Here is a 13,790-nt window from a genome sequence, read left to right as displayed (position 1 = left end):
GTGTGTTTCACACGTGGCATTTGTTACATCCACAAGACTTGAGTTTGAAAGAGAGTGTGAGTTTCTATCAAATGTAATTTGGGTTTTGTGGGGCTTTAATATCTAACTTATCTTGGCCACCTTGGATCAATGGATTCTCTAGATATCTCCCTAATCTCTTTCTTTATTTTAATTTTTCTTGTTACATGAGAAAATAATTAAGAGTTGGAGTATGACATTTGAGTTTTGTTGGTCCAATTTGTGTTACTATTACAGAAAATATCATCCTATGTTTTTAGGGATGTCATTAATTATGCCGCTATTGTCACTCGAGCTTTTGCTGTTTATGAGTTGTGTTTGGGTTTGCTTAAACGAATCTCAATTTAGTTCATACTCTATTCATGTAAATTTCGCTTATAACGGATCAAATTAAATCATAAGAATTTTTTGGCACCAATTTGACAGTTAATTTAAATTTTATATCGGTAACGTGAAATCATCGAACCCCAAGCCACTAAACTAAAATATGTTATTTACTTTTAAAGTACTCCGATAAATTGTTGGGAACAATGTCAATCAAACTCCTAAACTAACTTGACTGATTTATTGTTATTGCAATGATTGAAGTCAATGGTTGACATTAAATCTGGAAGTTTTGAGCATGATGAGCGATTGTAATTTGAGCATAAACATTATAAAAAAGGGAAATCCAAGGGCCAATTTTTAGTGTTCATGCAAAAGTGCAAAACATGAAAAAATTGAGAAAGTTTGTGTAAACATTTTAAAAAGGTCCTACCGGGAGTCGAACCCAGGTCGCTGGATTCAAAGTCCAGAGTGCTAACCACTACACCATAGAACCTTGCTATGTCTTGAAAAGCTGATGTAAATATTATATTAACTCTTTGTTAGGGAGCTTATTCCAAACATTCCACTTCCCACTAAAGTTTGTATGGGATAGAATAACACTAATTTGGTTTTAAGGGTCAACACATAGATAACATACAAGCAAAGATTTTTTTATAAATGAAGTAAATAAAATAATTTAAAATTTACAATAAAAAATTATGTTCCTTATGTTTCCATGTCTCTCTTATTTCTAATTTTAGACAATGATGTTGAATGATTAACACTTGTCTATTAATAGATGGTTAAGAGTCAGCAAAATAAAATCTACAAAATTATGAAAACTATAGCTATAGCAAGAGCCAATCAAAATATATGACTAATTAGTCTCTTAAATACCCATCAGCTTCAAGCCTTCAATCCAATTTATATCCCTTACACAATCACATAAGACATAACATAAGAAAACTAACAAACTCTACAATTGTCAATTTTTTTATAGGCGAGAATTTTTAATTATTAAGTTTATTTATCTAAATTGGTGCTTCGTACTATTTTAAAATACATGACAAGATCACATGAACAAAGGATTGAGCAAAAAATATATAATGACATTCAAGTCAACTAAAATCTATTTTTAGTTGATCGATAAAAAATAAAAAAATAATAATAATAATAATATTTATCTGTCAAATTAACCAAAAAAAAAAATATATATATATATATCAAGTGGTAGTTTAAATTTATTTATTCTCAAAATTGTCAAGTAACATTTTTGTTTGCTTACTTGGCAAATAAACTTGACTTTCCTAATCTTTGTGTACACCTTATTACAATAAATGTTAGTGGATTACTCTTTGCTAATTTGAGGTAACTTTTAACGAGTTTCTTTAAACCTAACCTGATTTTAAAGCATATGGATTATGGACAATGAAAAAGGTTTATGATGATATACTTGCTTTAAATTTGAATTTTACTCATTAAAAAAAGGATAACTTTATCGATAAAGAATAAACAACTTTTATTTTTACCGGGGGTAACTTTTATTCATATTTGATTACAACGGATGTAATATAATAGTCTAGCCGATTTTATAAATAGTTTGTGTTCTCTAATACTATTGAGTATAAATAAACTGCAAAAAGAAGTCTTTATCAAGAATAGTGATGATTCTACAAACATTCACCTCTCAAACATTTCCAAATGGATTCTAAAATTGCCAATTAAGCATCATACTTAAAATCCCCTTCACGCAAAGATGAAGAAACTAACCCCCAACCTCCCCTTTTAATTCCCTCTTCCCTTTTTCTCTCTCCTTAAAAAATCCAGCTTTTTTTCAGACACAAACACAAACAATTCCAGTACAACAAAAACTACTAATACCAGCAAAAACAGAGATATTAACAACAACAACAATAAAATAAAAATGGTGAGAGAAAATGGAAGTAATAATAACAATAATCACAAAAAGAAGCAGCAGCAAAAGAGGAATAAAGCAGGGGATTTTTTCATGGCAACTTTGGTGATGTGGGGTTTGTCGGTTGGCTTTGAAATTGTGTCAAATCATAAGAAAGAACTTCTTCCTGTATTGTATGGTTGTTTGTTCTTCCAATTTGCTAATTGGGTTCTTCGATTTTGGGTTTCTCGAGAACCCCTTTTTGTTAATACCTCTGTTTCTCTCCTTCACTCTTCTTTTGCTTCTGCCTCTGGTAATTTCTACACTTCTTTTTTTTATTCTGTCTTTCTGAATTTTGGTTGATTTTTTATTTGGGTATTTTTTTATTTTGTTTTAATTTCGTGATAGTGTCCATTATACACACGGGTGTGCTCGGGTTTTGATTGTACATGGGTGTATAATTGATTTTGTAATTGTGGAGTGTTGTTGTGTACTTTTATTTAGTTTAATTGGTGATTTTAAGTAGGAACTATGTGGAATGGTATGAGATGCGCATCTTAGTTGGAAAATCTTTATTTATGTTACTATTGCCAATTGTGACTCGGCTAGAAGTGTTAGACACGATCAATTTTGTGAAATTTTTGCCTAAAAGGGAGTGTTTTAAGTGTCACACCAATGTTTGAGTGTCGGGAATCCAACAAAAATTCCCGAGGTTAAATGAAGAGTACGAGTAACATAGGTCTTGGTTTTGTGTAGGCAAATTTGTCATTAGGTGCAATTGAGTACTTAGATGTTTAATTGAGCTTTGCATTTTCATGGTGAATTATTGATGTAATTAAGGTACTGAAACTTTGTGTTGGGTGTTTTTGGTTTTCTATTGAACTCTTGCTGTATATCAGTTGTTGCTTGAGACTGCAACTTATAAAACCCTACTGCAAATTTTCAATTTTACATACCTAATTAACCTTTGTAAAGTAAATTGGTTTACAATGAATCAAAGAGATTATTATGCTGTGAATTTGATGATATAAGAGTATAATTTTACTTTCAATTGTTGTCTGACAGTTGATACTCAATCAACGAAATCCCTGCATCATATTCTATTGATAGTGCTCAACACATTGGCCTTTTCAGATAAGCAAGAAAAATGATTGTTTCATGCCTGTACTGTTTGATTTCAAGATTTGATCCTCTAGCTATTCAAGAATTCTTAGGCTAAATTGTACTTACAAAACGTGTAGTTTAGGCTTAGTTTATCCCTGTCTGTCGATCTCAGGATCTATGCAAGCCTGTCATCTTCTATATCATTCTGTTAAAATTCAAGATCAGCCCCTCAAAGTAGATTGATAAGGTAGTATTGATAATTGAAAGGAGACAGTTCTAGCTAGAAGTGAAATGAGTAGTTGTACGGGGTGGACCATGGATGGAACATTAATACATTGGCATAAGGTGTCTTAATAGTTAATAGTTTCAGAAGACTATGAATGACTTACCTACTATTTGTGCCAAAACTTGCATTATGATTTGAATTTATCATATGCTTCAATTCCTGGCATCTCCGGCTGCTGAAGTGCTGAGCATCACTCAAAAGACTTATTCATTTCCTTGCTTCTTGTCTGACGAACTTGTTTGCTTCTGTTGTCTGACGAACTGGTTTGCTTCTGTTGTCTGATGAACTTGCTTGCATCTGTTGCAGTTGTGTTTATATTGTTCAACCAATGGAGTGAAAAGCGTTCCCTTCAAATATTTGACCATGAAGAACTGGTTCGAAATACATGGCCATGGGCATACACAGCCCTATGCATTTCTTGTGGTTATTTTGCATATGATCAGTGGGATATGTTGAAGTATGAACTATACAGCGGATGGTTTCCATCTATCCTGGCACACCACCTGATCCTTCTTCTCTGCTTCACGCTTGCTCTTTATCGTAATGTCACCATCAACTACCTCATCCTTACCCTAATCTGTGAGGTACTTTTTTATTATCGCTTTGGAGCATTATTTCTGTTGTATGCTTGTTAATGGTTCTTTGCCTTTTCTGAAGTGCACATGTCCTGTTATTAATCCGATTTGAGGAATTTTCTCCCTAGCTTTGTTTGTAGCTACTTGAGTGATCAGCAACTGTAACTTGATTTTCATATTGTTAGCTGTCATCATTTCTTATTGATGTTGTTTGCCTCTTGCTGTTTTTGCTGCCTTTGAAGTTGGTTCTTCGAGTGGACCAGCACTAGCTGTTCTATTGTACTTGTATACTCTTATGCCTGAATTCCTCACAACCTAATAAGATCATCTCCCTTATGCCTGTAGCTAATATTTTTGTCGTTCTTTGTTTTTTTTTTTTTTTTTTTTTCATTTTCTATAACAATTGTATAAAAGTTGAGACTATCCTCTTAAGCAACATTATTTTCGATCTGTTACCCTTCTCTTCACAATAACTGATCTTCAATATCACCACCCAAATCAAGGTATTATGAATCCTTCGCATGAAAAAACCTAAGCCTTGATATGGGCATATCTTCTGCTATCAATGTAACATACTAACATGTGATTTTCCACTCCTGAGCTGAACCATCTGGTTTCGTTTTAATCGTGATAACAGTTGCACTCAGTCTTTCTACATGTGAGGAAAGTAAGACGAATGGCAGGGATTAGGAGTGCAGAGAGTACAATCGTGAAGGCAGAATGGTTTCTAAACTGGCTCACCTTCTTCTTTGCTCGATTACTACCCCACGCATTGATTTTGATCAAACTAGTTATAGATGCCCCAAAGTTTGACAAGGGTGTAGAGCTACCACTTGCTTTATTTGGGATGATTGGTATGAATTTGCTCAATATCGGTCTAGGCATCGACATCTTTGGTGCTTATAAGAGAGAAAAGAATCCTCCACAGAACCATCATAGTGATTAAAGTGAAAGCAAGACCCAAGTTTTTAGCTGGCTGAGCTTCTATTGTTTGTTTTATGATGTTCTGAAAAAGGATTATATAGGTTATTGTTGTTTGTAGCATCAAAGAAAAAAGAAAACCAAGATAATGTATTTCCCAACATGGACTTTTCTTGTGAAAAAAAAGGCATGATGTAAATTATGTTGATTATAAAGAGTATTTGTTTACATTCGTTGCTGTATAAAAATGTTGTTTTTATTTTTATCATACAATAAAAATAATTAAAAAATGTTTTGGAAGTTACTGTTAAAAAGCAAAAGAGGTCCTACCGGGAGTCGAACCCAGGTCGCTGGATTCAAAGTCCAGAGTGCTAACCACTACACCATAGAACCTTATTGTGCTTATTTTTGTTTGCAGTTTATGATTCTCATTTTCAAGGTGTTATTTTTTTAATTTGAAAAAACAAAAGCAGATAATTTTTTATTTTTATTATTATTATTATTATTATTATTATTATTATTATTATTATTATTATTATTATTTTTTTTTTTTTTTTTTTATAAATAATGTGTATCCTTCAAACCTCTGACTTTCATAATATTTAGTGGTAAAAAATTTTAAATTTTAGCAGTATGAAAACACAAATGAAAAAAAATTTAGTGTAGTCTTAGTCTATTATGAAATTATTTGGTATGATTTTGTATGGTCTGATTTTGTAAGACTTCCTACTCTAGACTTTTGTGAACAGATTATTTCCTCATAATTTATTTTATAAACTTGGTAGAATTTAAGTTTACATGACCATAATTTTCAAAGTATTTGTACAACTTTACACACCTAATTATTAATGGAGCCCAGTTGACTTCAAAGTCATCAAAACTCTGTAACTCCATTTCATTTCTCCCTTTCTCTCTTAATCATTCATCCATGGAAGAATTCATAGCAAGTAGTATAGCATCAGGATTAGTCGAAGAGGCAGCAAAGGCGGTTACCAGGTTAGTGGCAGCTCGCGCTTTTGAGGAGATCAGATCACTTTCATGGGGTTTCAACGATCAACTCGAGTTGCTAAAGAACAAGTTATTATACATTAAAGCATTTTTGGATGATCTAGGAGCCAAAAGTCATGAAGAAAAAAGCCAAGTTGTTAACCTTTGGCTAATGAAACTCAAAGATGTTGCATATTCTGCTGATAATATATTGGATGATCATGCTTATGAATTACTTTGTAGGAAATTTGAGCCTAAGAAAAAATTCCATAAGTTTTTCAACATCTCTAGCAGTGATAATAATCTTATTTTGTTTCGTTTCGAGTTGAGTTATCGAGTCAAGAAGATTGTTTCGAAGTTGGAAAAGCTTGAGAAGGAGGCACAGAAGATGGGTCTTAAGCAGGTGAAGTTGGCAAGAGAAGCAGTTGCTTCATCTATTTTTATGGATGGAGGTGATCAGTTTATTGTTAATTTGAATCAAGTTAGAAAACATGCTGCTGCTAGTGATTACGAGTTCGTAGGGAGGGAGGTTGATCAGGAGAAGCTACTAGAGGTGCTTTGCAATCCAATCAACAATGGTTATTTGTCCACCATTGCCATCGTTGGAATCGGAGGTAAATTTTATTGTTTTTTTATTTATTTAACATACTACACAAATCACCCCTTAAATGAATTTAATTAATTGTTTTTTTCTTTACACAAAATCACCCCTTGCAATGTTTTTCTGTCTTGAAAGTAAGGAAATGTGTTAAATTTTTGGTTGTGTTCGCTTATTTGAACTTATTAGCCTTTTTCATCAGAGCTTTTTGAGCGAAATGTCCCTGTATATTGAAATGGAATAGCCCTCGTATGCTATTGAAGAACTTATCAGTAACTTATAGTCCATGAAATCGGTAAATCTAAGGTGAAGGGAACAAAGCTAGCTTTAGTTGATTGTAATTATTGGATTCAAAATTACTTTGTCCTTACAAATCTTAAGCTTTAGTTGATTTTGATTTTTTATGTCATACAGGCCTTGGTAAGACAACTTTAGCAAGACGCCTATATGAACATGATAAAGTTGATGCACACTTTAACAAGAAAAAAGCCTGGATATGTGTTTCTGAGAATTTCGATATTGAAAGACTTCTGAAGGAGATGGTTGAATCGCTTACATCAGGCAATTGTGATGTAACCAATACAGGTGCAGTTATTAATAAGCTTCAGGGAGAGTTGAAGGAGAAAAAGTTCTTGCTTGTACTTGATGATGTATGGAACAACAATGTTGAGCTTTGGGATTCCTTTAAGAATGAATTGCAGAGGATTGGGGATATAGCAGGAAGTGTGGTTTTAATAACCACTCGTAGCATTGGAGTTGCAGAGAAAGCGCGAACAGTCTACACACACAAGCTCGAAGGATTGTCAGAAAATGATGGTTGGGCCTTATTGAAACATAATGTTTTTGTTAGTAGGATGCTACCAAGTATGTCTTCTTCTTTTGAGGGTGTTGGGAGAAGGATTGTTGAGAAGTGTAAGGGCGTTCCTTTGGCAATAAAAGCAATCAGAGGCTTATTGCAGTTGAAGAAACATCCTTCTGAATGGGAGTTAATAGAAAGAAGTGAACTTTGGGATTTGCCACAGGATGATGAAAATTACATCTTGCCATCGTTGTTTTTAAGCTTTAAGAATTTACCTTGCCTGTCTTTGAAGCAATGTTTCGCCTGTTGTGCAATCTTTCGTAAAGACAGCTTAATAGATAAGGGCCAATTAATAGCTCTTTGGTTGGCTCAGGGCTTTCTTCATGAATCTGGAACAAGGATGGAGGAAACTGGGGAGAAATATTTTCAAATTTTACTGAATAATTCGTTCTTACAGGAAGAAATAGATGATGATGAAACCGGTGAAATTATGTTCTACAAAATGCATGATTTAGTGCATGATCTTGCTGTGTATATTTGGCAAAAGGATTTGTTGGTCTGGAATGCAGAAGCCACACTGAATAATTCCTTTGATTTTCGGCATCTTGTTATCAATTTTGGAGAGAGTGAAATTGCAGCCAAAACACCTGTAGGGGTGAACATACAGAAGCTAAGAACAATAAGTTTATGGGGTGGTGTGCCGAGGTGGGATATGTTGATTTGTGCAATGTACTTGCGCACACTGATAATGGCCAATATTGGGCTAACAGAGGTTTCCCCTGCCATTGGGCGGCTGAAACATCTAAGATATCTTGACCTATCTTATAATCCGATCAAAACATTGCCAGATGTAATCTGTAAACTCTACCAACTACAGACTTTGAGCCTGCAAGGTTGTAAAGAGCTGAAACAGCTACCCCGGAAATTGCACAAGCTGGTCAGCTTAAGACACATCTTGACATCAGATTATGTGTTTGCTTCTAGAGGATTACAGCAATTGACTTGCCTGCAGACCTTACCTCATCTTGAGTTACGTGATGGGGAAGGGTGGACTATTGATGAACTGGAACCTCTGCATAAAGTTATGGGTCTGATATGCATCAAGGGTCTTGAGCATGTAAAGGGAAAGGAGGAAGCGAGGAAAGTTGGCCTTGGTAGAAAGTGCAAGGTCTTGAAATTAAGCCTGAGTTGGGCTTATGTCAGAGCAGCAAGTAGCGAAAATACTGATGAGGATGTTTTGGGTGGTTTGGAACCTCACCCAAATATAACATCACTGAAATTAGCAAGCTTCAAGGGCATGAGGTTTCCTTCATGGGTTATGAATATGGCTGTGAAGCAGAGAGGTGGTCTTGCACTGCTTAGCAATCTCACTGTGGTGAAAATAGATTATTGCAGCAGCTGCGAACAACTTCCCACTCTCGGGTTGCTTCCCTGTCTGAATATTCTGAAGCTGACCTTTTTTCATGGAATGGAATGTATAGGTAATGAATTTTATGTTGGTGAACATGATGCACCTGTGTACCAAAGCAGGAGTGGTACTAGCGGGCAACAATGTGGGCCTTACACTACTAATCTGAATTCAGTAGAATTATTTCCAGCTCTGAGACATCTTCTTATTTGGGAATTTCCCAGGCTAGTCACTTGGAAGCCACCACCCCTGGCACTAGAGCCAACTGCATTTCCTTGCCTTGAAACTCTAAAAGTCGGAGGTTGCCCTCAGCTGGATTCAATACCCTCAGGTATCATCAAATTTAACAATGGTAGTCTCACTTCACTCAAAGTGTATAGATTATCAGAAATCAAGAGTCTACCTCAGGAGCTGCCAAATTGTACGAACCTACAGAGATTGGAGATCTGGAGCTGTAGTAAGCTTGAGTCTTTGCCCACAGGCCTACAATCCCTTGTATGTCTTCAGATATTGGACATAAGAGATTGTTCATCCTTGGGCTCTCTTCCTCAGTATCTTTTCCATGGCCTCTCTTCTCTGCGTGAACTGATCATAGATGGATGTACACTTTTAACAAGTATCCCAACTAGTATACAGGAATGTACGTCTTTGGAGTATCTGAGGATAAAGAACTGCCCATTGATAGAGGATCCTGCCCCAGATTTAAGTAGATTAGAGGGTCTTGTCACATTAACTGCTGTAAATTCAGGAAAGTTAATGACTTCTGTGCTACGGTCAATTTCACATCTTCATTGCCTTAAGGATCTAGATATTGGTGGGTTTGAAGACGAGGAGGAATTCAGAAGGTGCTTTTCTTACATTACACCCTCCCTAAGTTATCAATCCCTTGTAAGACTAACATTGAGGGATTGTGCAAATGTCAAGTTTCTGCCACAAAATCTTCAACTCCTCCTTTCTAGCATTAAATATCTGATTATTCAGAGATTTCCTGCATTGGATCAACTTCCAGAGTGGATAGGGGACCTGTCATCTCTTGAGATATTGGAGATATGGAATTGCAAAGTGTTGAAATTTCTACCTTCAACAGAGGCCATGCGACGTCTCACCCAATTAAAGAGTCTGCAGGTTGGAGGATGCCCACTTTTGAAAAAGAGATGTGCCAAACACAATGGTCCTGAATGGGACAAGCTCTCACATGTTCCCAATATTTGGATCTGACTGAGCAGATGTTCAAGATCACTGAAGACAATGAAGCATGCGGCATGCCCATCATTTTTGTACAAGGTTAACACTTCTGCTAGCTCTTTCCTTGTCAAAATACACATTTTCTTGTTACTTTTTATAATAATTTCTCCCTGTTTGGAGCTGTTCCACTTAGTTCACCATTACCCTAGGCTCGGCTGTTTCAACTTGCTCAACTTATTTTCCCTTGTTTCATTTTGGTGCTTCAATAGCTGTAGTAATCGGTGTGCTTCCTACTTTGCTCTTAGTTTTATTAGGATGATAAAGAGAACCGAGGTTGATTATAATCTAATCACTCATTTAATAATTGCTTGGCTTTACTCAAAGTTTGAACAGGATATATAACATACATACACACATATTTCAGTTTTTTATTTCTTATATAAGATCATGTATATATAATGCAAACTATTATAGATCATAGTATATGATTGAGGTGACATTGTAATTGGCAAATGATTAAACAAAGGCATAAGTGTGCGCAGATCACTGTTATTCATAGGTTATGCACTGATGCACATTAATATGCTTGAAATAAATGTACTACATATTAGTTATTACTGTCATCTTGAGTTTTACAGTTGCTCCATTATACACTCTCGAATATCAGTCATATCTGCCACATTCCTTCAATAATGTACTCCGCACTAGGTATTGTCTGTTAAATCAACTATCCATAGTTCAACTTATTCCTCAATCAGTAATCAAGCATTTGAAATACATGATTCATCCTCCACATCCACAACCACCGCCACATGAAGCTCCTCCACAAGAGCCCCCACCACTATCTCCTCCCCCGCCATCTCCACCTTCAATACTAGCCCCACCACAATCTCCTTCCTCGCCATTTCCACCTTCAATACTATCCCCACGACAATCTTCTGTTCCGCCATCTCCACCTTCACATCCACCAGAACCACTGCCACATGTAGCTCCTCCACAAGAGCCTCCACCAGTTCCATAATTGGCACTATTTACACTACGATCTCTGTATTCTTCTTGTGTCATAGCATCATATAGGATACAGTAGGCTGATATAGTTCCTGGTAGCAGGAACCATTCCTCCTCGACCTACTTGACACATTGTCTATAGTTAAAATGAATCCAAAACTTTAAACTTTCTATAGTTAGGCTGATAAAAGTTTGAATATGCAAGTAAAATTTACCTGAAGAACACCAAATTTTAAGTCAAAGAGAGCCACAGCTTTTCCATAAGGATTTTCAGGAGAAAATTCAACTGCAGTGGTGAAGTTGTCCTGCTCGTCTCTTTTACTGCTGTGCTTGGTTTCGTATTCTAACTTCTTACCAGGAAAGAATATCACCTGCATAAATATTACGATACAAGTTTTTTTAAATGGTCCTGTAACTCCTGTTAAATGTCAAAAAAATGTACATGCTTGCCTTTGTTTCACCTAAGAGCTCATAGGAATTTCCTGGTTTGTTTCGTGGACGAAAGTCCCATTGAGAATCCATCAAAGACCATCCAACTCCCTTTTTCTTTGCAAGGATAGAATCTTCCCTTGATTCCAACACACCAATCACTTCATACGGACTTTTGTCGACATTCCTAGGCATCACAAATCACCAAAAAAGGATTCAAACTATTATATTAGGCTTCTTAATATCCTGATAATACTAAATTTTAAGTAGAAAACACTTGTGCATCAAATTTTGTCATGGTCACCTCGTATAAACTCCAATTACTGGGTTACCAGCCTCATCTAGAACAGAAGTATGATTTTTGACTGGGTTACCAGCCTCATCTGGAACAGAAGTATGATTTTTGACACTACCTGAAGGAACCATATGGAACACATACGGAGCACTAGCAGGAGGAGTGAACGAGAGAGAAATCCGTAGACTTATAGGCTGATTTGTGTCTTTAGTTTCCAAGGATGGGAGCAACTCAAACCATCGGTCAACTGAGAGTTCTTGCCCGGCATTCACAACATCTACTAGGGAGATTGTAGTGGTGCCTATAATTTTGGCAGAATTCATGTAGTTTGCAGTACTTGACTTGGACATCAGTTCAAAGAGAAGCTCTGAGGTTGGTTCGGATTGGAAACTTATCACCTGTTTTTTCTGAGACTCTGAAGAAATACTCAGCTTTTTCTCTGTTACATTGTTAAGATTATTTTTGTTTCTCTGACTGAAGTTAATGAAGAATTTATCTCCATGCCTTTGAGGTAGTCCTCTTACTTCCACTATCTCCAGTAGAACCTGCAAGTGTTTTAGAGAGGAAAAATAGTTGAATGTGTATATGCAACATCATCAGGAAAAATTTATCGCGTTCCTAAAGTAAAAAAAAGATTACTATTGGATTTCCAAACACACCAACGATTTTTAAAATTCAGTAATAATTTTATAAAAGGTCGTGATGAAACTTGATGATGAAAGGTTAGGATAATGTGACGACTATTTACAGGCAGAGTATGTGTATCAGTTTTTGCATATTGCTGAAAAAATGCTCTTATTACAGGCCAAGGAACTTAGAACTTACCTCTATTAGCATTTTCTTTGGAAGTTGAATGATATTTTGACTTTTGTTTGCAATGATTTCACTCTTCTGAGTTTTCTCGAATGGATGAGCATCAACTGTAAGAGGTGAAGGTGCACTTCCTCTGTACATTGCTCCTGCTTTCCGATACCTAAGACCATATAACTCGTCTCCATAAACTCGACACTTAGTTTCATACCTTCTGATCTATTAGAATCAGTATCATCATGATCAAGTACCTCGCCACATATAGCAGTCGTGTCCTTACAGTAAAAGGCCGAGTGCAATTGGTGAGCATGCCAAATGAGGTCAATATCATATGTTGGAACGCAAAAGCGCTTTATAGACATCTCCTTATTTCTCTTAATTAGATGAAGAAACCCCTTGTATCTGGCTATTGCTTCCTTGAGAAATATGTTATTGCTCATATGAGGCCTAGATACCTGTGACAATAACACCTTCTCACCTTAAAAATCTAAAATCTAACCTTTTCTGTATTTCTAAGGCTTATGTCAAGATAGTAATGGAACTTCAGGAAGATACAATCATACAAGATGTCTTATCTGACCTGGTAAAAGAAGGTGATCTGCCTTCTTACGGCAGATGCAAGATCATAGTTCGTGCTCTTTTGGGAATCGGATTTGCAAACTGCATCACTTTCCGTCATGGGATTGCTTAAATCAAGCTCAAATGATTCATCATGGAACATCCTTGTCCAAACTTCATTCATATGGTTAAGGCTAGTCCTTTGGGTGGTTGACTCAACATTTGAGTGATCAAGTATCCTTCCATAAAGTTCCTCGCAATCTGTCTTGTAACGTTTCTGGAACCATACATATAAGTTCAGTCCTCCATTTTAGGTGCAGAAACTAGTACGGAGTAATAGATAAACGTGACCATTTCATCTAAGGGCTACTAACCAGATTAAGCCGGTGAACGTGCCAGATCCATTCACAGTCAAGAGGTACAACTAAAGGGCATCCTAACCCTGCAGGCTCAGAATTTTTCGCTAGCAGAGGTAGCCAATATTTTTTGTACCTTTTCAAGAAAGATTAAAGCATCATTCTACATAAGCAAATCATCTCTTTTGTTAATGGAGGAGATTATAATAAGTGCATACGATCCAAAATACCTGTAAATGGCACGATCCAAGAC

General features: G+C 35.9%; 2 protein-coding genes, 2 non-coding genes and 1 pseudogene across 5 annotated transcripts; 2 read left to right on the top strand and 3 right to left on the bottom strand.

Moving 5' to 3' along the window:
• Positions 1-766: 766 nt before the first annotated feature.
• TRNAQ-UUG (transfer RNA glutamine (anticodon UUG)) lies at positions 767-838 on the bottom strand. Its single transcript has one exon. It is a non-coding gene; the product is annotated as a tRNA-Gln (tRNA).
• Positions 839-1,978: 1,140 nt separating this feature from the next.
• Positions 1,979-5,334, top strand: LOC145614470 (uncharacterized). The gene is made up of 3 exons (XM_081669526.1): positions 1,979-2,531; positions 3,915-4,192; positions 4,821-5,334. The coding sequence occupies exons 1-3, from the start codon at positions 2,249-2,251 to the stop codon at positions 5,127-5,129; spliced, it is 870 nt and encodes a 289-aa protein (XP_081525652.1). The 5' UTR covers positions 1,979-2,248; the 3' UTR covers positions 5,130-5,334.
• A 91-nt stretch (positions 5,335-5,425) lies between these two features.
• Positions 5,426-5,497, bottom strand: TRNAQ-UUG (transfer RNA glutamine (anticodon UUG)). Its single transcript has one exon. It is a non-coding gene; the product is annotated as a tRNA-Gln (tRNA).
• A 319-nt stretch (positions 5,498-5,816) lies between these two features.
• On the top strand, positions 5,817-10,409 carry LOC145614702 (putative disease resistance protein RGA3). The gene is made up of 2 exons (XM_081669774.1): positions 5,817-6,705; positions 7,104-10,409. Exons 1-2 carry the CDS (start codon positions 6,033-6,035, stop codon positions 10,112-10,114), a joined length of 3,684 nt encoding a protein of 1,227 aa, XP_081525900.1. The 5' UTR covers positions 5,817-6,032; the 3' UTR covers positions 10,115-10,409.
• Positions 10,410-10,864: 455 nt separating this feature from the next.
• LOC145613601 (glycine-rich domain-containing protein 2-like) lies at positions 10,865-13,365 on the bottom strand (annotated as a pseudogene). Its single transcript, XR_014106996.1, has 6 exons — positions 13,204-13,365; positions 12,639-13,078; positions 11,823-12,358; positions 11,540-11,705; positions 11,305-11,460; positions 10,865-11,209 (listed from the first exon to the last, which is right to left on the bottom strand). The product of XR_014106996.1 is annotated as a glycine-rich domain-containing protein 2-like (transcript).
• Positions 13,366-13,790: the final 425 nt, after the last annotated feature.

This window comes from Chenopodium album, chromosome 25 (genome assembly GCF_948465745.1).
Source record: "Chenopodium album chromosome 25, dcCheAlbu1.1, whole genome shotgun sequence".
Lineage (NCBI taxonomy): Eukaryota > Viridiplantae > Streptophyta > Magnoliopsida > Caryophyllales > Amaranthaceae > Chenopodium > Chenopodium album.
This window is presented reverse-complemented; position numbering and strand designations above follow the sequence as displayed.

Coding starts and splice junctions, on each gene's coding strand:
- LOC145614470 (XM_081669526.1), top strand. CDS start 2,249: ATGGTGAGAGAAAATGGAAGTAATAATAACAATAATCACAAAAAGAAG. Junction 2,532..3,914: donor TTCTTTTGCTTCTGCCTCTG/GTAATTTCTACA, acceptor CATCTGTTGCAG/TTGTGTTTATATTGTTCAAC. Junction 4,193..4,820: donor TCCTTACCCTAATCTGTGAG/GTACTTTTTTAT, acceptor TCGTGATAACAG/TTGCACTCAGTCTTTCTACA.
- LOC145614702 (XM_081669774.1), top strand. CDS start 6,033: ATGGAAGAATTCATAGCAAGTAGTATAGCATCAGGATTAGTCGAAGAG. Junction 6,706..7,103: donor TGCCATCGTTGGAATCGGAG/GTAAATTTTATT, acceptor TATGTCATACAG/GCCTTGGTAAGACAACTTTA.